The sequence below is a fragment of the Apodemus sylvaticus genome, chromosome 10 (assembly GCF_947179515.1).
Source record: "Apodemus sylvaticus chromosome 10, mApoSyl1.1, whole genome shotgun sequence".
In the NCBI taxonomy this organism is placed as follows: Eukaryota; Metazoa; Chordata; class Mammalia; order Rodentia; family Muridae; genus Apodemus; species Apodemus sylvaticus.
The window spans coordinates 32,996,385-33,022,587 of record NC_067481.1 but is presented as its reverse complement, the minus strand read 5'-3'; the positions used below and the strand labels follow the sequence as shown (position 1 = coordinate 33,022,587).

Sequence of the window (26,203 nt, the reverse complement as noted above, 5' to 3'; positions counted from 1 at the left end):
GATTAAGTATATGCATTTTAAAAAGATACTTGGAATGCAATATTTTTCTCAACATAAAAACTGAGCAACAGTGGAACATTTTGTAAGTGTGCAGTGAATTTGTTAGCAAGTTTTCTTTTAACCATCAGTAAAGAATCAACGGGCTAAGTTAACTCAGAAGTTAATGCCCCACACTGTAGCCTTGGCAACCAGTAATTTCCATTATGACAAAATGATAAACTATTTTGTATGTATAAACAAAGTTCTTTAGCTTTGTCACAAAGTCCCACCCACCTTGAAAACTCTTTAACAATGTTAACAATCAACATAATTAAAATATGCAAACTAATTGCATTTCTATAGTTTGAGGTAAGAGATGTAAGGAGGGAGAATTTCTAACCTTATGCTGTAAATATGTGTTTGCCATTGATTTTAAACAAAATAGATTGTTTTAAAATTGGGATTTGCTTCCAAAATTACAATTGTGCTCTAATATTACAAGAAAACATTGAGTTACAATAAAAATCAGTGTGTCATTGGCTACAGATTTCAGTTTACAGGCTCATAATTGTTAACATTTTGTAATTAAGATAATTTTGAGAGTGATACAGCTATGGGTTTTAGAGGCCCATTGCCACTTTTCCACAAGTTTATAGGCTACAATGGTAGGAGCAAAATTTAACCCTCCAAGATTAAAAAGGAGATCTCTGTGGAAATGTATTTGATATCAAGTAGGTTATCTTTGTTCCATAGAATTACAGGTTTCTTTTGTTTAATCCTCAAAACACAGGGTTGGGTCTGGTCTTAGATAAAAGGCTCAGATCTAGTCCTTGCCAAGGACTAAAGGTGGATCCTAGGGCAGATAAAAAAAAATGTTTTGTCTCTGTTTCAATACTAGAAGTTAGGATCTTAAAATTTTCAGTGTATAATGTTCATAGAATGTTTGTTACAGGCCCTTGCTCCTATGGACTTTTAGAATTTTTAGGTATATGGTTTTCAAAGGTTGTTAGGATATATTAATTGGCTTTATCTTATTTACCTCATTTTAAGCTTGCCACAGAAGGTCTTAAACCTCTGTTTTCAAGGTAGGAAACGTTTGTTCCTTGCTTCAAGCAGCAATCAAAGTTATTACTAATAGTTGATCTATTACATGACAAACATTTTTAGGCAAAATTAATAATTGTTATCCAAAAGATAATTTGTACTATCAGATCACATGTTTATTCCTTTGTTTCTCCCTGCTTCAACACAGATACCTAAATTGGGTGCTATAGCAGCTATTTTTAAGATGTTAAAAGTCAAGCTTTTAATAATAGTAGATATATACATAGCTCATGGTTTATAATTGCTTAAATTTGGTCCATTTTTAATACTGCTAATTCTTAATTTCTACAGTTTATACAAATATGATTCAAATTTCTAAGAACAAAGGATATGTTCTCTAAATGACTGTCCTTTAGGTATTTGAAATAATTTTATATTTTGTGCACATCAAATTATAAAGATTTGTTCTTTATGTCCTCAATTTCTACCTCTACCACATAATGGTGTTAATCCTAGAGGACTTAGTTATTACAGATAAATGATACTCATTTCTAATTTAGAAGATTAAAAAAATATGTACATGTGACTAATGATTCATTTTTAGGCTGTCTAGTTACAACTGCTCTAACAGAAAAAGCAACTAAAAATGCTATGTTTATTTTATATAATTACATAGTTATTGCCTATGTTATGGGTTATACTTTGTGTTCCAACTTAAATTAATAAAACAATATCTTCTTGGAAGAAAGAAGAGAGGGGAAATTGTGTCCCTGTGCATATAATTTAAATTATGCTTACATGTTTTTAAGAAAATTTTAAAATTTGGATGCCAAGAAACTCCTTGCTAAATGTATATGACATCTTGTAATTAGACATATTGATGTGTAGGTGAAATGAAGGAATTCACTTATTAACATATGCCATGATCCTGATTTAATATTGGGGGAGAAGGCATGTCCTCTGTTTTTTCCACAGAATGCTGCAGAAGATATGCTGACTGTGTGCTTGCTAAATGCCCAGACCATGGTAACATTAGAGCTATATTGGGTATATGTTCTTGACTTACCTTAATTGTCAAATGTCCCAGGTTAGATAAATTGCCTAGCTTCAAGCTTTTAGACTTTGTGGGACAGAACATGGAGACTGTTAAGCTAGCTTAGGAAAAATTAATCTAAAGAAGAGTTAAAATGACTCTTCTCCTTATTGTGTTCAGCTGACTCAACCATAGACTGGTCTAGAAATAATTCCAATATTGAAGATTCCAATTTTAAAGATGGCTAACATAATTGGCGCCCAACGTGGGGCGACCTGGTACGAGAGAATTTCCTGAGGTAGCCCTATCCAGCGAAGCTTCGCAGAAAAGGTGGTAAGAAGTAGTATCCGCACGGTAAGCAACATAGAGGTCAAAACTAGCGCTAGTGAATTCGTGTCTATTGTTGTGAGTGCAGGAAGGATATGGTTTTTCAAGCAACTGTGCGGGCCCGGCACAGTGACTGCTTGGGTTGAAAAGATAGGGAAATATGGGGAAGGAATTTGGTAGGCATTTGCCCAAAGCTCGTAAGAGCTGATTTCGGCGAAAAGAAAGGGGTTTTTAAAAAATAGGCATATGTCCACAGCCTCTAAGAGCTGTTTGAAGAGAAAAATGGATGTAATTGCTTAACAAGTGCGCTTAACTTTCTGTGTATCTTTCCGTGTTTGTCCCGGTGCACCGACTGTTTGTCTATGTGTATGTTTATGTCCTCTCTGTGTCTTTGTGTGAATGACTGTTTCATGTTAAAAAGAAAAATTGGTAAAGATTTCATCTGCTGGTAACCTCTTGAGCCAGCCACAGTTTGTGTGGGGATTGATTTAAAGCCACGCCGCGACAGCGCAGCTCACTCAAGAGGCAAGCATGGCTGGGGAAAAAGCCGCTCTTAAAAGCCCAGAAACCTCAAGATTTGGGAAGACTTTGGTTTGGCTTGTGAAATTCATGTAGTCGCTTTATACTTGTTTCTAATTGGTTTTAATGGTATAAGGCTTTACATTTCTTGACTAAAGAGTTATAAATTAATTGGTTATTATGTAAAAGGTATAGTGTTATTAAGAAAAGGTTAGTTTAAAACTGGTGATTCAGTGTTAGAGCTATCTTAACTAGCTACACGCGGCCTAACGCAACTCATGCTTTGTTCTTGTTTATAATTAGATTTAAAGGTATATTTTACATGTCTTGACTATAGAGTATTGGCTTAAGTCACTGGACATGATTTAAAAAGTATAATGTTATTAACAAAAGTTAGGTTAAAGCTAGTAGTTTAGGGGAGTCGCCATTTTTAAACAACACGTGGCATGACGGTTAAAACTGGTAGTTTAGGGTAGTCGCCATTTTTAAACAACACGTGGCATGACGGTTAAAACTGGTAGTTTAGGGTAGTCGCCATTTTTAAACAACACGTGGCATGACACAATCCAGGAAATACAGGCCTTTAAGACGCTCCTAAATTGGCATGGTGTTTCATGTGAATCTTGGCCTGGAGATTGGACTTAATGAAGATTAAGATTTAAAATATTGTCTCTTTAATAAGTTACACTGTTATACACTTGAACATAAGAACTGGCAGCTACAATTTTGTATGTATAAACAAAGTTCTTTAGCTTTGTCACAAAGTCCCACCCACCTTGAAAACTCTTTAACAATGTTAACAATCAACATAATTAAAATATGCAAACTAATTGAATTTCTATAGTTTGAGGTAAGAGATGTAAGGAGGGAGAATTTCTGACTGAGCTTTCATAAGCATTTATTTCGAAAAACTTCTGAATTTTGATGAAATGTTAGTTTTTAGCCTGAAAATAACCCTCAAATATTTAGAAGAGATGTCTACAAGAAAATTTTCAGCTAGATAATAAAAAACAAGTTTTATTATAGCAGATGGTATTCCAGCTTTGTTAGAGCAAGACATTGAATTTATTGATGTTTTTAAACAAGAGTTTTATTATTTCATTACACATAAGATACATACATATGGTAAAAGCCCTACCAACTTGTGCTTAGTTTTCTGATGCTCACTGTGTAAAAACTGCTATGGGCACAGTTTCAGCCCCATTATACAGTAATCAAAAATAAAACAATGGTACAATTTACATTTTTCTCATTAATATCACACTGCATATGAATGAACTAATGTGCATTAAACTTTTAAGGGGAAATATGACTTATGAAGTGTGAAAACAGTAAGAATGTAAAAGGCCACTGAAATCTGTAACCATACAAAGAACCATGACTAGTTTATATTTCTGTCATATGTATCAAAAGGTAAATCATAGTTATTGATAAGTGTTATACCAATTGGCTTCAAAATTAAAACAATATTGAAATATGTTTTGTGGCTGATACAATTTAGGACTACAGTCAGTATATGTAATTTCCCTGAAAAGAAATACTGAATATCCTTAAATAAAAGTGGCCATGAAAAGATAAAAGTATTCTAAAAAAACTTATTTTGTGAACATGGTTACAAATATTAAGAAACTTTGTCACTTAATTCAGTTATAAGAAACTTTTTTAAAGTTTATGGAAATTCAGGCATGTGAATCTATGTTTTCATATAAATTTTATTATATTTAAAGGCAGAGTCAGTATTTCCAATTAAAATTCAATACAACAAAGATGTTCTAAAAGTGCAAATATTACTGTGAAGATACAGTGCAAAAAATAAAATATCTCATGAATATAATTTTAATATTTTGAATATAATAGGTTAAATATATTTAATTTATTATTTCTTTCTGTTACTCTAAAATTTAACAATTCATAAGTGCCTTTTATATTTCTATTGGATGGTGCTATAATACACTCTTAAATTGCCTTTTGTTTGTTCTAAAATTACTTCGAAATCTAATGTTAAATTAATCTTTTATTTTTCCTTTTTCCCTTTCTTACTTCCCCAGACATTTGAGCACCTAGTGTGTGGCAGCTGTTGGTGAAAGCAGAGGTAGCTGTCCCCTCTATGTTACTCATGAGCCAAAGATGCTAGTAATTCTCAAAATCCTTCTGCCCACAGTGAGGGGAGCTGGCAGGGGCTGGTGCAGGAAGAACAGGGACAGGGCTGGGAAAACACAGTAGGGCGGGGTGAGGAGAGCATAGGAGAGGCCGGTGGGGACAGGCAAGATGTCAGATCACGCAAACCCTCTTGCCAGCTCTGACATTTTCTTGAAGCATCCATTAGTTGGGTTGTGGGCTTTTCATATTTATGACAGTGTTATACAAAATGTCCTATGGAGTTTTATGTTAATGTTTTCAAAAGTATATTTAAATTAAGTGTTCAGATTGGACGTACGGAGGTGGGGTAAGGGCAGAGGTATGATATGGGAAGGAGCTGACAATATCAGCATGGTGATGTTAGCTTGGAGCAGTGAGGGCGGTGGTTAAGGATGGTAAACAATGTATTTATAACTACAGTGGAAAAAACTTCAGTTGACCCCAATTCTGTAGGGTCAACAAGGTGGATGTGGAATGAAAGACAATGTGATTAAGCATGTAGGAAAATGCTCTTTTTTTCCATTTGCCAAAATACTGTTAGGTGCAGCTGATCATTCAACATGTAGTTTGACATTCAACTGCCTACATTCTTTGGCCTCAAAATTTCAACTTAAATGTCATTTCCTGTCTTCTTTATCTCCATGTTTTTATCATGTTCTTGGTTTTTTAGTGATTATAGTCATGATATTACAAGAATAAATAACTACTGTTTTCCATGTGTGTTAACAAAATTTAACACATGTAAACCATGGAGTTCTTTGCATCAATTTTAGGAAAGACATTACTATTTTATCAGTCACAAAGATACAAACACACTGAAAAGTCAATACAAAAAGTGGCCTCTGGTCCTTTGGACAAGCATTTCCCTGCCAAGACACAACTTTCACAGTTAGTAGCCCAGCTTATACCCTTCCCAATCTATGACAAGTTTCCTCATCCCTCACCCAGAATTTCAATTCCCCTCTAAATTAAATGGGTAAAAGAAATTACACCTACTTTTAAACATTTCTTTAGTGACTTCCAATAGTCATATTAATACTTGAGTGCTTACTATGGGCGACATACAACATACTGTATGGACTATATGTCATACAATTCTTTTGACATTCTTGGGAAGTAGTCTATTACCAATTGGAGGCTTAGGAAAGCAAAATGGCTTGCTGGAGGTCAACAACTAGCATGAAGAGTAGGGGTACAATCCTGCGCGGTCTAATACTGATGCTAGGCTAGGAGCGCTAGCTCTCCTACACTTCCATTTCTGAGCATCATCCCTCAGAGGAGATTACGAGTGTCTACTCTTTATATACACCTTCATCTCTATCTTACATTCCTGTTGATTCATATTAAGTTCTGATACAGATGATTTATTAGTACAGACCCAATGGTTATTTGAATAAAGGAAAATAATCATTTCAGAGAAATAAATACAGGAAAGCCTCATGAGGAAAGGGCCGGCATTCCTGGGAAGAGACAGTACAGCTCCCTACACTTCTTTCCTTCCTCCCTTACTTCCTTAGACTGATGTCTTCTGTCAACCTTAATGTAACAAGTGCATCACACATAGCTTGTAATCAACCCAAGAATTTAGGAAGACAGAATGTCTTAATTAAATGTAGTGAAAGCATCCCCTAATTTACTGCACATATAAAATTTAACTAGGAAGATTCATATATCCCACTTTCAGAACACAAAGAAACACTGAAATGTAAAGCACACTGAAGATGCAGGTACTGAAGATGTAGAAGTAAAAGAAGCTAAAAGACACCCAACAAAACAGTTACTAAAACCAGGCCAGGGGTCTGTCAGGTGGCCCAGTGGGTAAAGATACGCATGGCCCAGTGTGATGACCAAGTCTATTGCATTCACATAGACACATGCAAATTCTCTCTCTCTCTCTCTCTCTCTCTCTCTCTCTCTCTCTCTCTCTCTCTCTCAAAATTAAAACAAAAGGAAGTATTTGAACTGTAATTCTATCACTTTGGAGGCTGAAGTGTGAGTTTGTCATGAGTTTGAGGCTAGCCTGGGCTACAAATTAAGGCTATCTCAAAATAAAAGTCTGAAAAGTTGGCTAAACTAGAGAGGACTGAACATTTTTTTTCTATATGTATAAGAATAACATTAAGAGAAGCTGGAGAGATGTCTCTGTGGCTAAGAGCACTTGCTGCTCTCGGAAAGGACCCAGGTTTGGTTTCCACCAACACATGGCAGCTCATAATCATCCAAATCTCCAGATTCAGGGGATCCAAAGCCTCGTCTAACCTTGGATAACTGATATTCATGAGGTATACATATGCACACACAGGCCAACACTCATATTCACAAAATAAATAAATAAAAACTTGATTAAAAATAAAGTATAATATGAAGAATGTTCTCATATCCGCCACACAGGTTTAGTAAACATTCCACACTCAACCTTTGGCCAATATGTTCATGAGTGAAATTTAAGATATTCTTATAATGCATGGATACTTAGAAGCTGTTGCTAAGATATTACATATTTCCAATCTCCCCCATATTCAGACTTGTATATGTATGTATATGCATCACACATGCATTCACACGGTTCATTTAACCACGGGAAAGTAAGTTATGTATGTCACAGCCTTTTATCTTTAAGGTATTCCTAACAAAGATATTACTGTATATAATTCTGTTAGGAGTTTCAAGACTTTCATTGATCTGATTTACCTTCTGCATTCCAGATCTGTCAAATCACCCAATAAACTCCCTACCCCAGTACAGGATCCAGCATAGGTCAAGTATTTGTTTAGATTTTCTGTCTCTTAACATCTCTTAATGTCTAGCATTTTATCAGATGCTAGATGACCTCCAAGGTTAGACTCAGGCTATAAACTCTCAGTCGGGGTGGCACAGAGATGACACTGTGTCCTTTTCAGGGTATCCCATTTTGAGTAACAATGAGTTCTTCATTGGTGAGGATGACTTTTAGCATCAAACTGTTTTCTCAATTTTCCACTGCATAATTACTATTTCTGTGTTATAATTAGCAGGGGTTTCTAGAGTTACTTTTAAACAACATAACTATGTAGATATCTTGTTCATTAAAATTTCCTCCTAAATTTAGCATTTCAATTTGTTCTTAATTCAATCCTTTCTAAAACATTCAAAATGCTTCTTTCCAAATCTAGCAACATCTCTGCTGTTTCCAGTCTGCACTCCACAATCACCATGAGCCAGAGTACTCCTCTACCCCATTAATTAGCTAATCTAATTATACATGGTACAGGCTCATGAGTTATCATTATTCTACAGTGCATCGTTTATGACTGTGATTAATGCTCTGATGTCCTGGTTCACCCAGATGCAGGCACGGAAGTCCTTTTCAGAGAGCTGCATGGTACGGCTCTTCCTCCCTTTGGGAAGTGGTTCCAGGCGTAACTGAAATGACTTCTCAGCCCTGAAATCTGTCATCTTTCTGGGACTGCATACATGATGGTACTGGGAGTTTCTAGACCTTCAGAGAGGCTGCTCATTAGATGCAAGCCTTCTAATTTTGGAAAGTTTGGTTGGATGATAATTCTCAATTTCAGTGTTTTCTTGTTTTGACTGGTTTCTTCAAAAAATTCTGCAATTTTGTTTTGTTTCCAAGTGTGCCTGAATATAATTCTTAGAAATTTACTTTCCATTTGTATTTCTGTACTAAATGTTAGCAAATGGCAGCTCGCACCTTTACTCCGTGAGCCACCTCACTAGCTCCAGCCTTTATTTTCGTTTTGTTTTTAATTTCAGATTTGAGGCATATTTCTCTTAGCTCCAAACACTTATTGAGGACATTCAGTTGAATGTGGAGGTTTATGTTTCAGTTGTCTTCTGCTTTGTTATTCAATTGCTGTATACATTTTCACCAAAATGGAAAGTTTAAGTCACATGAATTTTTGCAGTTGGCAGTGATAGGATTTTTTCTCAGCTTCAAAACACTATTTTATGGAAAGGTCTTCGGTCAAGAGCAACCTCTTCTGTGTAGGTGGACAAAGTGATGTCTTCTCTTTCTGTAAGACCCTTCACTGTCTTCTTGGTGTTTCTTCTCCATCACTGTTTGGTTCCAAGGTAGTCTGTAGATTCTAATTTACCAGATTTTTCCCACAAAGCACTGACTCTTGGAGGCTGTGACTTCTGGGTGTACAGACTGCCAAATCCTGGCTGAGTACCATAAAACACTGACTAATGGGCAGGATTTTGGCATTGATTATTACACGTCTTCCTTCAGGTACTTCTTCTTTCACTTGTTTCATTGGATTCTTGTTTCTCCTTACTCCTTTCAGAGTCTTTAAAGCCTGCTCTAGGTCCTGGGATGCAGTAGCAGGCTGGTTTTAGGACTTATGCTGACAATTATTTCTTCTATTCACTATGGAGGTTTATTCTGGTCTCTGTTCCCGTCAGATGGAGGGTATGCGTCTCCTATGGCTCTGTTCGCTTTTTTGGTCCAATATGCTGCTTTCTCTGAGGGCAGGGTGAGGGGGTTGAGAACCTAGAACGCGGCACTGATCTCTGACAGGGTTCTACTAATACTATAGTTTTAGTCAGAGAGCATTCCCTGTCTGCTCCTTTTCTTTTTCATAGTGCTGTTTGTTTTGTTAAAATCTACTGCAATCTGGTGAAGACCACGAAAAGTGAAAGGACATTCTTAATGATTTACCATGAGCAACGAACTATAGTAATGCTCTGCTGTGCATTTTGGGGTGAAGTGCTTGCTTTGTTTTTCTTTGATAAAATCTTGAGGTATAAATAACAAAAGAAAGAGAAAACAGAAAAGGAAAATATAAGAGAATAATAGAAAAGCAACAACACTGGTTATTGTGAATCATGGAAGTCATTTCAGAGTTTTACATTTGTTTGATTAATAGAGCAGGACCCCAGTAGATACAATCTCCAAATGCTCATTCTTAAGAACTCTACAATTTTCTCCTGTGCTGTCTGCAGTTGTAAATTGTGAGGTATGATGAAGCAGTACTGATTTAAAGGTATACCTTGCACACAAAAGGATACACGGGTCTTCTCATGTACTGTACCCCAAGCACCCCACCATTCCTACATCCCCCCCACCCCACATGACTTACCTGTTTCACATTCTGGAGTTCTTCTAGCAATTGTTTCCTGTGCTTTTCTGATTCCAGTAATTTCTCCTGTTTTTGAAAACCACTGAATGAGTAAGTACCATGTCATTGTGATATCAGGAATAATTTCTAGTTCCCTGCTTCAAAATTTATTCCCCCAAACATCAAATTGCTAAAAATCTCCTAATGAAACCCCTGGTTATTATTATTATTATTATTTGGCTTTACATGTCATTCTCCAGTGGTCAGTTATCCAAGTCTAACTGTGGGGAAACTCTGTATTGTCTTATATAAAATGTCAAAGTCTGAGCTCCAGAAGAAGTCAGGACTGAAGCGAATAAAGAGCAACTGAATGTGGGTGATAGCCATTATGACCAAAGAGCGAGCAAACTGAATTGTCTTATTCTGAATTAGATGGAAAAAAAATGACTTAATCAAACCAAAGAAAGACTGACTGGGTTGACTCTTAGCTCCCCAGTGTAATATCTGCCCATTTTTGAACAATTATTCAAAAAAGGATAGAGCTATTATAGCCAAAATATGAAGTATATATTTGAATATGGGCATAAAGGCAGAATATGATCATCTTTGAACTTAAAACTAAACCCAGCATGAACTCTGAGATGTCCCATCTTGTTGGGTGGTATAGTCAGAAATGCTTAGTGACCCAAGAACCATCTTACTGAAACCATACACAGGGTTAATGGGCCTTAAGTAGAGTGGTGAAGATTCATGGCAACATCATGACATACACAAGAAGCAAAGCCTGATGTCTGGGTCATCCGGCCCACTCTGGTCTACTCTGCAGCCCCCTGCACTCACGAGGCTCTGCCATGCGTATCTTTGCACGTGTAAATGGGACATGCATCTGTTTCCACTCTTCTGTGAAGAGTAGGAGCAGGTGGAATTTGGGTTAAACAGTTCCCAGAGCACTATTAAGGATCACTTCTGCAAAATAAAAATTAGACAGAGGCCTAAAATTACTTATTGTACTTCAAGTGAGACACCCAGCTGTCCAAGGCTGATGATGAGTGAAAGCAGGCCATTTCTACTCTATGATCTTCACTTATAAAGGTCTGTTGCTCTGTGTGTCCTTGTGTGTGTATGTGTGAGTGAGACTGTATGTGTGTATGTGTATGAATGTGTCTCCATGTGTATGTAGATGCCTGTAACAAAATAGGAAGAATAACTAAAAATGTAACATTACCTCAAGCAAAATATTTATCACTTAATGTAGTATTTATATAACTTTTAACTTTTAAATTAAATTGATTTGTTTTATTTGATGCGTATAAGTTTTGACTCGCATGTGTGTGTGTGTGTGTGTGTGTGTGTGTGTGTGTATGTGTGTGTGTGTGTGTGTGTGTGTATGTGTGTGTGTACCGCATGTGTTCTTGGTGCCCATAGAGGTCACTGAGAAGAAGGCATTGGATCCCCTGGAACTTGAGCTCTGTATTGTTGGGAGCCATCATGTGAGTGCTGGGTACAGAACCCAGATTCTCTGTATGAACAACAAGTGCTGCTAATGACTGGGACACCCCTGTAGCCCTTATGAATCTTTAAAAAATACATGGGTCTCAGAGAAAAAAAATCAATGTAGAGGAAATTTAAAGCAGAGTCTTTTTTTATTCTGGGATTTTAGGTTTTGCAACATTAAAATATGCTCAATTACAGTTCATGAACTTGAAAGGTGATCTTGATTGGATGGCTCCTCAGGGGACCCTTGTTTAAATGTTACTTGAGTATGGCTTACACAATTTTAAATTAAAATTCTAGCAATTAATATTGACATTCAAATAAAACTCAAAATATATCATTAAATCTAGCAGTGAAAAACTTTAGGGAAATGAAAAGTATGCAAGACCCTCTGACACCCTTGACATTGTGGATTTTGTTTGTGTAAAGATGAATCACACAGGAAATGCAGTCTTTTCAATGTGACCAACACTACAGAATGGTTCTGAGACAGAAGAAACTAATAACTTTTAAAATGAATTCTATTTTCTCATCTAGGTATGCCAACTTGTGGAAAGGTGGCGAATTTCAGATATAACCATATTTGTGGAAAGTTCACTTATATTTGGAAGGAATATGAATTACCAAAGCCTTATGAAAGAACATTTAGAGAAATATAATGTTTTACATTATTATACTTTAATACTGCATTCCATTTTCACAGATTTAGTGTGAACTTTCACAGCTGCCTATCCACACTCCTACCAAGTTACTAAGATTTATTTTTATTTTCATGTGTGTACTTATTGTGTATATGTCATGGATGTGTGGTGTCCTTGGAGGCCAGAAGATGCTGTTGAATGCCCTGGAGTTGGAGTGTAGAAGGACAGGCCACCTGATGTGGATGCTAAGACCTAACTCATATCCTCTGGACTAGAAGCAAGTTCTTGTAACTGCTGAGCCATCTCTGTAGTCTCTGGAGTTATTTTTGATAGTTGAAAACTGAAGATAACCTAAATATCTATTACCAGAGAGCTGGTTAAGACCCTGTAAGAGAACCAGCTGGTGTGGGGATCTCTGCCATGGAAGACATGCAAGAGCTGTGGTAGGAAGTGCCCATGAACCATGAGAAACAGAAGCCCACTGTAATGAAATCGGTCTATAAGAACTAAGTTATACATGAGTTAACACAATAAGCTTTTTACCTATTTAAGAATTCACTTTTTAGAGCAGTTTTAGGCTTACAATTAAATACAGAGGAATGTAAGTAGTTCCTATGTGTCTCTGCTACCTACATATGTATATTTATTTTTTAAAATGTGATTTGTTTGGGCTGTTTTCAGAAACTCTGATAGGATATGCTAAAATTTTTAATATTGGCTTCATCTAAAGACTGGCATTATAAAAAAACAGTAGAAATAAAATGGTGTTTCTTTTTTGAATAAAGAATTTGTACCAATAAAACTAAATCAAATAACTAGAAAGCTTTACCTAACAAAATAATTTAAAAATGCATATTTTTTACAGTAAAGTGATCATAAAGTACTTATGTTGCTTTCTTTAGAACATATAATAGCTTCCTGCAAAAGTCAGGATTTAACTTAAACTTAATATTCCATTAGGGACAGAATGCCATTATAGAGAAAATCAAAATATTATCGTGCATTTAGAGCATATGTGATTTGTTCTCTCCAGAAAGCACAATGCCTTCATTTTTCAAATTACATTAGCAAAACACTATGTCCCTCAGACATGACCCTGCACCTGGAAGAAAATGTCTTTTCTATGAATATCAGAGGACTCAAATTTGTCACAGCATGTTCAGTTGGCTCCTCAGCTACACCTACCCTTGCCACCAATATGAGAGAATAGGAGTCAGAGAAACCAGGTGAGACAGGAGAGTAAAACCCACTCACGGCACACACTGGTACTAATGCGCATGTCACGGAGAGAAAATACGTGAGCAGTGACCTCCAGGATAACTCTGAAGACAACGACACAGATGACTTGATACTAATATGCCTTCATTGAAAACAAAAGGAGCTCACTACTTCAGAGTCCAATTGGGAATCATGTTTTTTTTAATGGCAGATATAAGGATGCCGAGGGAGGGTTACCTTAAGCACATTCCGTTCTTCTAGAGCAGCATTTCTTTCGTGTCTAAGTTTTCCCACTTCATCTGCTTCTAGAGAATCACAGGGGAGAAGCTGTCAACATTAAAATACAGAAGTTATGCATCAGATGCTAACCTTGAGAACAGAGAGTCCTTTTTTTCACCATCCCCAATCTTTGCTCCACGTCAAAATTCAGGTTTTACTTTGGAGTTGCTTGACTGGGTGAAAGGAAACTAATGTCATTTCTCTCATCAGGTTGACCTTATCCTATCAGGTGTATGTGGCAGGTATGCAGTGCCTATGGAGGCCAGAGGAGGGCACTGGATCCTCTGGAGCTAGAGGTGCAGGTTGCCCATGTTGGTGCCGAGACCTGAGCTCAGGTCCTCTGCAGGAACAGCCCGTGCTCTCCACTACCACGGTCTCCAGCCCTGCGCTGGCTTGAAATGTTCTCCCCTGTAGAGATAAGCCACTCAGGACACTTGATTACATGGATACAGCGTCACGCTGTAATGGACGGCAGTCTGCTCCCAAGGCAGGAGCTTTCCTGGGTGTGGATGTGGGTATCAACCTTGCCTTTTCTGTGTGTAAGCTCATGTGCTTTCTGGAATCTCACATTATATCTAGTGGCTTTTTACTCTTACATCTTAACTAGAAAAGGAATGGGACCAGTCCCCAAAGTTCCCATACAATTATCTTTTTTTTTCTTTTTTTTTGAGGACTGCCTTTAGCTTACAATCCCTTTTTATCTTTCTTTTTTCTGTTTCAGTCTAATACTTTCACTGTGTAGCCAAGGTTTGTCCTGAACTTGCCTCACCATCCTCAGAGCTGAGAGCATGGGCAGATACCATTACACCCAACTTCATTCTACACTCCTGGTCACCTTTGTGAGGACCAAGTTCAACCTTTCTTCTAACAATGAACTCAAATGCTAACTTTGTTATAAATCTCTAATGAATGTTACTTTCCTTGGATCAAATAATGCTATGTTACTATTCTGGCCTTATTGTACAATGCACTTTTAAAGTTGTAATTGTTTGTGTATGCGGCTCTCTAGTAAACTATACAAGGCAAATTTTATCTATCTTTACCAATGTCATCAACATTGTCATCATCCATATATATCTGATATCTTACATATGGGTCTTTAGAAGTTATAAAAAGTTTAGACACCGTGGGAATTGCCATTTATATGTTGACCCAGTATAAGCAAAACATTACAAGTCAGTTTGATATTTTCCTTCAGCTTTACACCATTTGTTAGAACTGCAGCCTCAATATTCCAAACTAACCAGAGCCTAAATTGTGAAAACTTTAGGGGATTGACAGCATATTCAGTGTTTAGCACACTGTTTGAAGATAATCCATTCATGATACTTGATTAGACTGCTAGAGCATCATAGCTTAATGGTGGCAGTCTGCTGCTGTGCTGGAGCTGTGCTGGGTGTGGATGAAGCCCCAACCCTGCCTTTTCTGTGTATGACCTTTGTGCTGGCAGCAGGTGTAGCACTGTGTGAAGCTTTTAATATAGAAATGATGATTAGAATCACAGCACGACACTTATATTTTGGGTTCTAAATGCCACATTCTCCTCCATCCACAAGTTCATTGTCAAAATAAACAAAAGGAGGATTGACATATACTGACTCAGCAATTCCCCCTAAGAAAGGTGACAGCCCAGATGTCTGAGTCAGAGATAACTGAAAGAGCTAGTCACAGTGCATACACTCCAGTTATGAGCCTATTTACTAAAAACAAGGATGATGGGCCGATGAACTCCACCTTTGTAAGGTCAAAACAGTGTCTCTTGTCCATGGGAGCTTACTGCCCATGTGAGAAACTTCTGAAGAGTGATTTCACCTCAGATATATGACAGTTATCCATCAAGCTGTAGACTTATCATTACTGTATCTTGTCATATATATGCATATATATATGTATATATATGTGTGTGTGAGGATATATATATGTATATATTTACATATATATATATGTGGTTATGGTATTTCAGTTAAGATATTAAAAATATTATGAGGCTGGATATGTTATAGCATGCCTATAGTCCCAGTACTTGACAGCAGATCAGTAGGAACAGTAACTCAAGGCTAGTTTAGGCTACATACTAAATTTGAGCCCAGCCAGGGCTATATGAGTGCTTCTCAAACATTCTCAAAATAAAGAAAAATAAAGTAATGAACTATGAAAGGAGAAACTAGGACAGAGTTGGCAGATGAGCCTCACTGCAAGTTTTTCTGCTCTTGTCACTTCTCCTTCCCAGAGAGCATCCTAAGTCCTAGTCCTTACCCAAGCCCTAGCAACAGTCACTTGCACGGACTCCTTCCAACCCAGCAACCACAGACTCCACTAGGAGCCTCTCTGCTTTCTTGACCTCTAACTCAGAAAGCATTAACTCTCTCATCCTCTTACCTGCTTCCCTTCCAAAGCTGCCAGAACCTCCAGCTGGCCTAATCTGTTGCTTTTTCTCTCAACTCCATTAAAACTATCCTTAAGCTACCTTCTGACCCCATCTTTAGATGCTTTTATTTATAACACAGACACTGCACAAAAGATCCCATCTCCTACTGCTATGAATGTTTGTTGGTCCACATGAGGAGAATTGAAGGAGACCTTCTCAGACAGAACAGGTAAACTTCAGACACCTAAATCAATTTGTGGGCCCGTGATCCAACATTTCCGCTCTAGTAGTTAGTTAATTTATCTAATAGTATTTGTGTTTGCTAACACCTCCACCAGAATCCCAAAACACATCTTTTGGGTGATGATGCATCAGAGAATCTGGTCAGTGCGGGATGAACAAACCAAGCCAGGCAGGCCCTTTGGGTACTTTGGTTGGATGCCGTTGACTCCTGTGCTCCCGTGGCCCACTCTTCTCTCAAGGAACAGGAAATATCTAAAGAGCTGTTTAGCAGGAGATAAAGAACTGAACATCATCCTTTTCCCTTCTATGATTATGGGATGGTAGAGGATGGCAGGTATGGAGAAAAGGATGGAAAAGGGCCATTTGTGGCCTTTGGCTTTTCAAGCACTATTGGCAACATGCACATATCTCTGCCAGCTCTCTGGTAAAATGGTATGATCTGTGGGTAGGAACAGCTTTCCTGATACAGACAGCAAGCATACCCCGCTTTGGAAATCCCCTTTGAAACATACAAACACCAACATAGTATGAATTTTCTGATGCAAATTGCATGGTTATGGTCACTAACCCTCTTTACAAACAGTTAGGTTAGTGGATGATAATACCCATTCATGTGGACAGAAAAAGCTGTAGCCCAGCCAAAGCCAGTAGAGCTACTGTGATGTGGGGAAAAAAAGCAAACAACTTGTTTGAAAAGCTCAAGAAGGGTACTTTGATGGTAGAAATATACAGTTGGAGGCAGAGAGAAATGGGAAGAGTAGCAGTCTCTTAATGAGATGTGGACTCACATACTCTGTAAGCTCCTCTCAACCAGCTGCCTGCAGGGCCTCCCTGCTAAGCTGGCTCACCTTCGAGTTCTGATGCAGAAAGCATAGCTTCTTCTCTTGCTCCCTTTTCCATCTCCCTTCCCCAGACACGGGCCCGAATCCTAAGTCAGCTTGTTCTGATACTCAGGCCCTGTTCACTTGTCCTAAGGCTCCAGCACACACTCCAAGCCACTGACCTCTGACTGTTCAGGAGGGAAGCTTAGCAGCAGGCCACTGCTCACTGCTTGCTTGCTTTCTGTCACCCGTTTCCTCATGGCAGCTGGGATTTCCACAGTACTTGTCCCCGTTGTTTTCCCTCGCAAATGCCAGTGCAATTGACCTTGACCTTAGCTTCTATCTATGAGACTAAGACCCTGAGAAGGGGACTTTACATCCTCTCACAATGTTCTCACGTTCTGGCTTAGACATGTGGCTCTTTTAGTCTTTGCTCCATTGTTATCTCAAGTTCACTTTGGCTCAGACTCCTTTGACTTTGAAAGTCCCTTCAAAGTTGAAGGTTTACACAAGTCACTGTCTTTAACCTTTCCTTATAAAATGTCTTACAGTCCGGGGACAACGGGACTGGACACAGGTGGCTACTTGTACTCCCTAACACCAAGAGCACAGGGCAGACCCCCGAGAATGAACACGGCTATCTATAATACAGAGCCAGTTCTCTGGAGCCGATCATCTTATGGCACCCATTCTCCTGTGTCCATGGCTTCCAAGGGCCACTGCAGTGGAGCTCAGGACCAATGGGTGGGTGACAGGACTATTACTTATTCATACTCCCTCCCCGTGACCCAGTTACTGCTCTATTTAAATCAAAAGCACATGCCAACCCCTGCATATGGACAAACGCTCACTGGATCCCTTTATATGTGCTTTCTAATGTGCTACAGCTGACTAGAACTCGTCCCCTGCTTTTTCACACTAAAAGGGAAGAAGGCACCAACTGTCTTTATCAGCCACAAAAGGAGAACATATGAGCAAGAACACAGGCATCCCATGTAAAATAATCATAAACTTGATCCTACTGTTGTGAAACTAAGGCTGCTGAGGGTAGCCATAGTGGAATTTCCCCACCTTCACAGGTTGTCAATCATCTACCACAGACTGACTGTTTCAGAGTAGGCACTCCACTGCTTTGAACATAAAAACTATTGGTTCTTATGCAATGAAACAATAACATGGTCTTTATTGCTTGTGGTAAGCTAGTTAACAAGCAGTGACTTATATAATGCTTTTAAAATTGGGGTATTTTGTTCACTCACAAACTGCAAAATGGATTTTTTTAAATGAAATAGAATTCAATAATATTAAATGATGTGTGCTTCCAGAGGCTTCTTTCATGATACCTGTGACTATGATGGATAAATGCATTCTTATGGATCCAGTCAGAGGAAATAGAAATGCTCACACTTGACCATAATATCTTCTGTGTGATGATAAGAGGACGGCAACAAACAGAATTTCATAAATTAATAATGACTATTGCACAACATTTTGATCTACAGCCTCAAGAGAAAATTATTGGCATGCAGAACATCTTGCACAACTGTCCCCAGTCTGCTGCTTTTGCTTTCAAACTATTGTAGATTGACAACATTCTTTCTTATCTGCCCTTAAGATCCTGTTGGTAAGAAGGAAATAGATGACTCAGTCAGAGCGCGTGCATTGCCTTTGCAGCTGCTCAAAAGCTCTGCTTGCTCTCACAAGTCCTTGCTTTCCTAGCACATGGAAAACCAGCACTGCCTTGACTTCAGAAATGGGCACAGCAACCCTGAGAACTGCTTAGCAGCCAGAGACAGATCTGTCTGGAACGTTATGTAGTTAATTGCTTAAGACCCACATCAGCAGACAGAAAGGGGGTTCTACAGTTCAGTTTTTGCTAAATTCCACAGAGTGCCTAATCTGTGCCTTCATTCTGAGAAAGCCAGGTATGTCCTGAGAGCAACCTAACAGCTAGGTTTTTGTGTGACTTTGATGATAAAATGACCAGTATATACATATACATATATATAAACATGTAATTTTTTAAAAGTGTTTTGAAATGTTAAAAAATGGCATGAATAATCTTTAAATGAGAGGATCTGATTATTTTTACCAGTGAATTAATCAATCACCCAGACTCTGTATTGCAAGACATGTAACTGATACCAACTGAAGCCTCCTATCAGAAAGACTGTATTTTTGAAGCAATCAGGCTGTGGTTTGGATTAATGTTTTGGAGGCTTGGTCCTCAATGTGCAGTGATTGGGGGGCGCGGATCTTCAGGAGGTGAAACCTAGTGAAGGTCAATGCTTTTTGGCTTTTCAAAACGTGTTATTCTCATTAGGGCTTCTTTGTAAAGCCATCTGCCTATAGGCCTTTAGCAGAGAGGTCCATTCAGTGAACCTCTCCAATTCTGGCCTTTGACCTGTGACTGGAAAACTGGTGGCTAGATTATACATAAGAATTCTAAATATAAAGTTATACCAGGATATCATTATAGGTTTACAGAAAATGGAAGAACTAACAAACAAAGTAAAGAAGTTATGAGTATAAAGCATTGACTATGAGTTTAAAATAACAATTGTAGGCACTAAACACTATTTTGTTTGGATTTGAAAAGTACATGGAAACATGTACTTTTCTCTATTAGATCTCCTATAAAATGTTATATATGTATAATTGTAAATCAAAAAATATTATGATAATAAACCATTAGGTTAAGTGGGAAAACACAAGAAAGTAATCTAGAGAGGCAGATATTCAGCATTTATATAGTTACACATACCTAACTACATTCTCATAACAAAATTGAAACCAGTGATAAGAAATAAAAATTCTTTCTAATATCACTAAGCATATTTGGTAATTAAACTGACAGAAAATTTAAGATGTACATGAAACATGTACTTTTCTCAAAACAAGAACCATGATAAGGGAAATAAATCATATTTACTTCATAACCAACCATTCTATAAATTTAATATAATTCCAATAGAATAAGTACCATAATATTTAAATCATGACAAAAATCACTTAAAATGTTATTTTTCAGATCAAAAGTAAGAAGCTAATAATACTCTTAGCTTATTAGTAACAATAAACACAGTATTAAGTAGCTAAAAAAAAGGGACTAGCAGAGAGAAACAGATGAAGGGAAGAGAGACTGAGACAAAGAGCACCTCTATATACCTAGCAACAGTCCCCTACTCAGAAAGACAGGGAACCACACCTGGTTTTGCCAGCTTTTGTGTCTTAGTAAGATGGGATTGGTTTTAATATTATTTGTATTAATACAAAATTAATTACATGGGAATCGGCATGTCAGCCTGTAAGATGCTGAAGGTTCATGTCCCCAGTTGGCTTTGATTGGTGAAATAAAGAGTTACTGGCAGTCAAAGGCTGGCAGGGAGACAGAGGCAGGACTTTTAGATTTCCCGGGCCAGGGACAAGGGGAGGAGGAAAGGAAGAATCACCATGATGGGGAAACAGATCAGACTGAAGAGCTGCAGGAGAGAAAACATCCAGCCATGTAACAACCAGATAAATCGAGAAGAATAAAATTTGATTTAATTGGTTTTAAGGATAGAAAGGAGTATAATGGTAATTGTTTAAGAGTTTTAAAGAAATCCAGGCCTTTGATCTCAAATGTAGAAAACAAATATACAACAGAGATTAAATGAAAATAAATAAATAAATTTTAAAAAGTCTATGCCAGGGCAAATACTCAGATTCTTTGAATGTAGTCTACAAGGGAATTTTGGGATTGTTTAGCCTGGCATGGCAAATTAGAAGCCTAAAAATAGGCTTGTATAGTAAATAGAAGGGAATTTAATTGAAGTTAAATACCTAAATGAATAGAGACTTTTGATCAAATTGTAGGTCACAAGCAGGAGATAAGGGGAAGGACCTAAGAGAGATAATAAACACTTAGGTTAATTCAAGTTATAAAAACAAAAGGGGGATGTACATTCCCACAAAGGTATTAATCTCCTAGAAGGGAGAATTTAAGTATACATAGATGAACAAAGAACGTAGGCCTTGATTTTAGATAGGCCATGAGCAGGGATAGGCATGAGACCTTATCTCAGATAGACAATAATATTTGTTTACATTGCTTTAATTGCTCTACATTGTTGTAATTATCAAAATGCATGTGGTTATGAGCTTAGTGGTTATAATATTAAACATCCTCTCGGGGAGAGGTCAAGCCACTAAATCAAATCAATCTATACCTTTAATGATTTTGAGTTATTGGACCAAGGGCATGCTATTTTGGGAGAGAGACTCTGTATTTATGTTAACAGGAAAGAAGAGGCTTAAGATATTTCTAGAGTGATATGGATCAGAAATGACAGGGGAAGAACCCCTGAAGATCTTGGCTACAGAAAAGAAAAATTTGAGAAAATCAAACAGGACAACTTGATCCCATGCTGATTCCTCAACATGGGAACAAGCCCTATAACTGGCTTAGACATGAAAATATCTCTAGCCAAAACATCAGCAAAAATTATACAATAAATCTTGTTGGTTATGGAATCCTTAAGGTTCATCATGCCATTCTTCACATGGCATGAATGAAGATTTATTATGATCGGTTATTGATCAAATTAACTCAGAAAAAGATAGCTGTCTTTCACCTGCTCAAATAAGGAACAAAATTCATCCTTAACTGATTTGTACACCTTGCACAATTTGTATGAATATCTTAATAGTACTGAAATTTTGGCTGTAAAATTCATATATTACAGAATTTGTAGCCTCCAGAATAGCTTCAGGAATTGCTGCTGATTCCTGATAGACTTGGTTCATCCAGCCTTCCAAACACATCTCAGAACTTCAGTCAAATCCCGAGCCTTATAAACATATAGAGACTGGATAACATATGCTAAAGCTTGCCTTCTTAAGTCTTGCTAATTTTTCTAATTCCCTACCACTCCCTACCCCTTTAAAGAATTCTCATTGCCCCTATTCAGCAGGAAGAAGTTGTGGAATGTCATCACCCTGAGCCCTCAGGTTTGGGTGTCTGGTTATGGTTATTTTATAAATTATACATAGGTTGATATTTTAAGGGATAATTTGAAAATGGTCATAATTTTGAACTGGGAAGAAATAGATGGGATAGATTACTAAATTTATTATTAATACATTAATATAAAACATTATGCAGCCATAATCTTACATTGATAGAAATCTTTACAACTGATACAAAACTGAAGTTATAATTTCTTATATTGGTACAGAATTTATATATTGATATAGATTTAATGTTCTCATTGGCATAAATCTTTGTATATTGATACAAAATTTGAAATTAATATTCTTACTCTTTTATAGGTACTGTGCCAATACAGCTCATTTAAGAATATAAGGTTTTGAACCAGTTCTTTTATAGCTGCTATTCTAAACAGTTTATGATTAAGTAACATAAGTTAAAAGTCAGATAGTAAACTCATGGTTATATTAGATTTTGATTTAATGATAATAAAGTGTTTTCAATTTACTCAAATAGAAATGGCTAAGAGTAGTCAAGGTTTAACAGGTCAGATACACTTTATATAGTCTTCAAAAACACCATAAATCCACAGAATATGACATTTAATATTAATTCATTATTAAAGATCATTTGACTAGAAACACGTCTGCTCCTAACAGTACCCCGTTCATGGTTCATAGAAGATATTGAGCATCATACCCTCCATAGGGAGTTGCTCCAGTTATGGTAAGGTAGCCACTGGACAAAAGTTGACTTAATTCATCTATAGACAAAAAGTACTGTTCAAGAAAAGATATATGATGTGAGTTAGTGAACAGCTTAGCTCTACCAATACAGAGTGAGGTAGACCTTCATAAATTCTACTTTATTTAAGGTCTTTCAGATGATCCTGGGCCAGAAGGCTGAAGACACATGCTCCAACATTTCGAGGAATAGGGGACTGCTCAGGTAGTCAGTTGTTTCTACAATTTGTTTAAGTTTTGGAAGATATGTTTTGTGCTTCCTATATATCCAGGTAATATTTAATTCTTTTTTTGATTTCTGATGGGGTAGAAGACTAGTTATAATCTCATAATCAAACTTCAATTGTTTAACATTGAGGAAGATGATTTAGATTTGAAAGGATGATTTTCAAATGGTAATACAAGTTAAAATCAAAACATAATTCAGGGTTAGAATTGTAAACTCTTTAAGTAAGGATAGATGGTAGAGTACTTTATCTAAATTGACACATATGCTGTTGTATTTCATACTTTATAATTTACATAACTGTATGGTTGTGCTAAATTTACGTCTGAGAGAAAAGAGCCTTTTTTTATTGGACAAAGTGGTGGGATATTGGGATTGGTTCTAATTAATTACACTGAACTGGCATGTCTGCTTGTAAGATCTTAAAGGCCCCTGCTCCCAGTTGGCTTTGATAGTTGAAATAGTTGCCAGCGGCCAATGGCTGGGCAGAGGGACAGAGGCAGGATGTTTAGATTTCCCAGGCAAGGGACAAGGGGAGGAAAAAGGGCAGAATCACCATGATGGGGAAACAGAGAGATCAGACTCAAGAGCTGTAGGAGAGAAAACATCTAGCCATCTAAGAGTCCATCAAGCAGCCCCAGGGGCCACATCCCAGATTGGGTCTGGAGTAGCAGAGATGAAATATAGATTTAAAAAGTTTTAACTCAGGAATACTGGAGGGGAGTATGTTAGCCATGTGGAGGTTGAAGAGTAGCTGAGCTATTGAGCTAGTGAAGTATAAAATTTATATTTTATTAAAATATAAAGATTTCATGTGAGTGTAGACATGTGTACATCCGCTGGGAGCACAGAGCTGTTTAAAGACCAACTGCTTTAATAAGAGAATTATGAAGCTTATTTTTGAGATCAATTCTCTCACTGAATTCATCAAGGCAGCTCAATTGGCCACCAAGGTACTAGAGATCCTGTGTGCCTACTGAGGGATATGATTAGGAGTGTTCAAGTCCTACTTCTTATGTGAGTACTAGACACCTAAGCTCAGGCCTCAGTGCTTGTGTAGCATGTTACTTTCCTATTAAGTTATATTCCCAACCCTATTCATACAGTATGATAAAAAATCCCACTGTGTGTGTGTGGGGGGGGGAGGGGAGAGGTGGCTAAGTGTGTAAACTACTTGATGCGTAGGCCTAAGGATTGTAGGTCAATCCCTAGAACACAGGTAAACTGTCAGTCAAGATGGTGTCACTGGGCAGAGAGAGACAGGTCGATCTTCGGGGCTAGCTGGCCAGCTAGCCTAGCCTACTTGAGCCCAAGGTCAATGACAGAAAACCTCTGAACAAACCAGTGGTCGGCTTCTGAAGAATGACAGCTGAGATTGACCTCTGTCCTCCACACATTCGCATATATATGTGCATGCATACATGAATTCACATGTGCTTACACCCTTACAAGTACACACATCCCCATATGTAATAACTAAATAATTTAAGATAAATTAACAAAAGCCAGTGGGAACTGGAGAAAGGGCATCATGTCTGACCTACAACACTTAAGACTTGTGACCTACATTCAATCAAAACAGCAGAGTGCACACTGTACCTGTGAGTCTAAGATGCTGGGCACTTCATGGACACCAACATTTACTTCATCCAACTGCAAGGAAAACAAATTTCTGGCAACCTGGACGAAATCTAAAATTAACACATTTTGGTAAGAACATAGCATTTAATTTCATCTCAACAACTATTACTTTCTTCTCTGAGAACTTGAAATTATGAGCTTCAGTTTACTTTACACAAATTATCCCAAAACAGTATTGACCAAAGTGCAACATAAACGTGATATAAATAATATAGAAACCATTTAATCTCACTTCAGTTAGCTCTGTCACACAATTCAGTTAAGATATAAAAAACACATATCACAGACATCTAATTCTTTAATTCTCACATTATGCACACAATGTTTCTGAAAAAATAAGTCATTATGACCTGGCTTTGCAGGCTGAAGGGATCTAAAGGTTGACAGCAGCAGCAGTCAGTGTTCATGCTTAGTGGTCATCCTCACACTATTCCTCAACATCCTCTGAAGCAGGTCTTTCTGTTCTACAGATGAGCAAATCAGACCTGAGACAGGCTTTCTTAAACTTACCAGGGCACTTAGCAAGTTAAGTGTCAGAACAGTCTGTAACCTCCAGACAGTAATGGTGTATTAATCTGTGTATCTTCAATAAGGTGTAATTGCAGCTATTACATTGTGATCTCAAAGGATCCTTACAAATGCTCTCTGTTTTGACTTTACAATTCCTGCTTTTATTTCATGGGCACATTATCCTTTCTTCTAAGAACATTAAATAGTTTATCTAAAGTTATCTCTGCTTTCATCATTACCTTTTCTTCTCTTTCTTTGTCTGATGCTTTGGGGCTCCATATTTTTTGTGATCTCATCAAATGTCAGAAGCCCTTGATTCTGAGTTTATATTTAACGGTTAATAAGGCACTAAAAAGTTGGTTGGAAATTTTATATGCATAACTTGCTTTGTCAACTGGCAGGGATATTTTACTGTAGAAAAACAATCTGGTGGCTTGCTGACATTTTTTGTTTAGATTCTCTAGAGACACACCTTAAATCCCCTGCTATGATTCTAAACATGGATGCAAATGTCACTGAGCATTTGGGTTCATGTTCTGAGCAGTGACTCACCACAGACTTTCCCAGGTTCCCCTTCTTCTAGAAAGTAAAGTTCTATAATATCTCTAGTTTAATTTCTCAACCTAATATACTTCTTTCCCCCTGGAATAATAGATGCTATACTGAGAAAGGGAGAAAATAGCATGGATAAATATCCGTATCACACATTTCTAAAAACTCTGATTTCAGTGTGCAGCCTAAATCAGCCTATAGTCACACCTGGCACCTCACACCAGCTTGCCCTCCATCTTCAGATGCCTGGATTCACCTTCATATGCACATTGGTGTTTTTACTGCTCATTATGTGTCCACCTTCTTATAAATTGTGTGTGGGAGGTGTTGTTGTGGTGTTGGTGAGTATATCTGTTTCCTATTTCTATTATTTTAGGGGAGTGATTTTCAAGAG

The 26,203-nt window shown here is 37.4% G+C and overlaps 1 protein-coding gene across 2 annotated transcripts in view; it reads right to left on the bottom strand.

Annotated features, from left to right (window-relative positions):
- The window catches only part of Stxbp4 (syntaxin binding protein 4), a 154,148-nt gene that overhangs the window by 85,709 nt on the left and 42,236 nt on the right, over positions 1-26,203 (bottom strand). For both annotated transcript variants that reach the window (XM_052193863.1, XM_052193864.1), the window contains 3 exons: positions 24,706-24,797; positions 13,692-13,781; positions 10,123-10,188 (listed from right to left, as the gene is read on the bottom strand). In XM_052193863.1, coding sequence (XP_052049823.1) covers positions 10,123-10,188; positions 13,692-13,781; positions 24,706-24,797 — 248 coding nt within the window. The remainder of the gene's footprint in view (positions 1-10,122; positions 10,189-13,691; positions 13,782-24,705; positions 24,798-26,203) is intronic.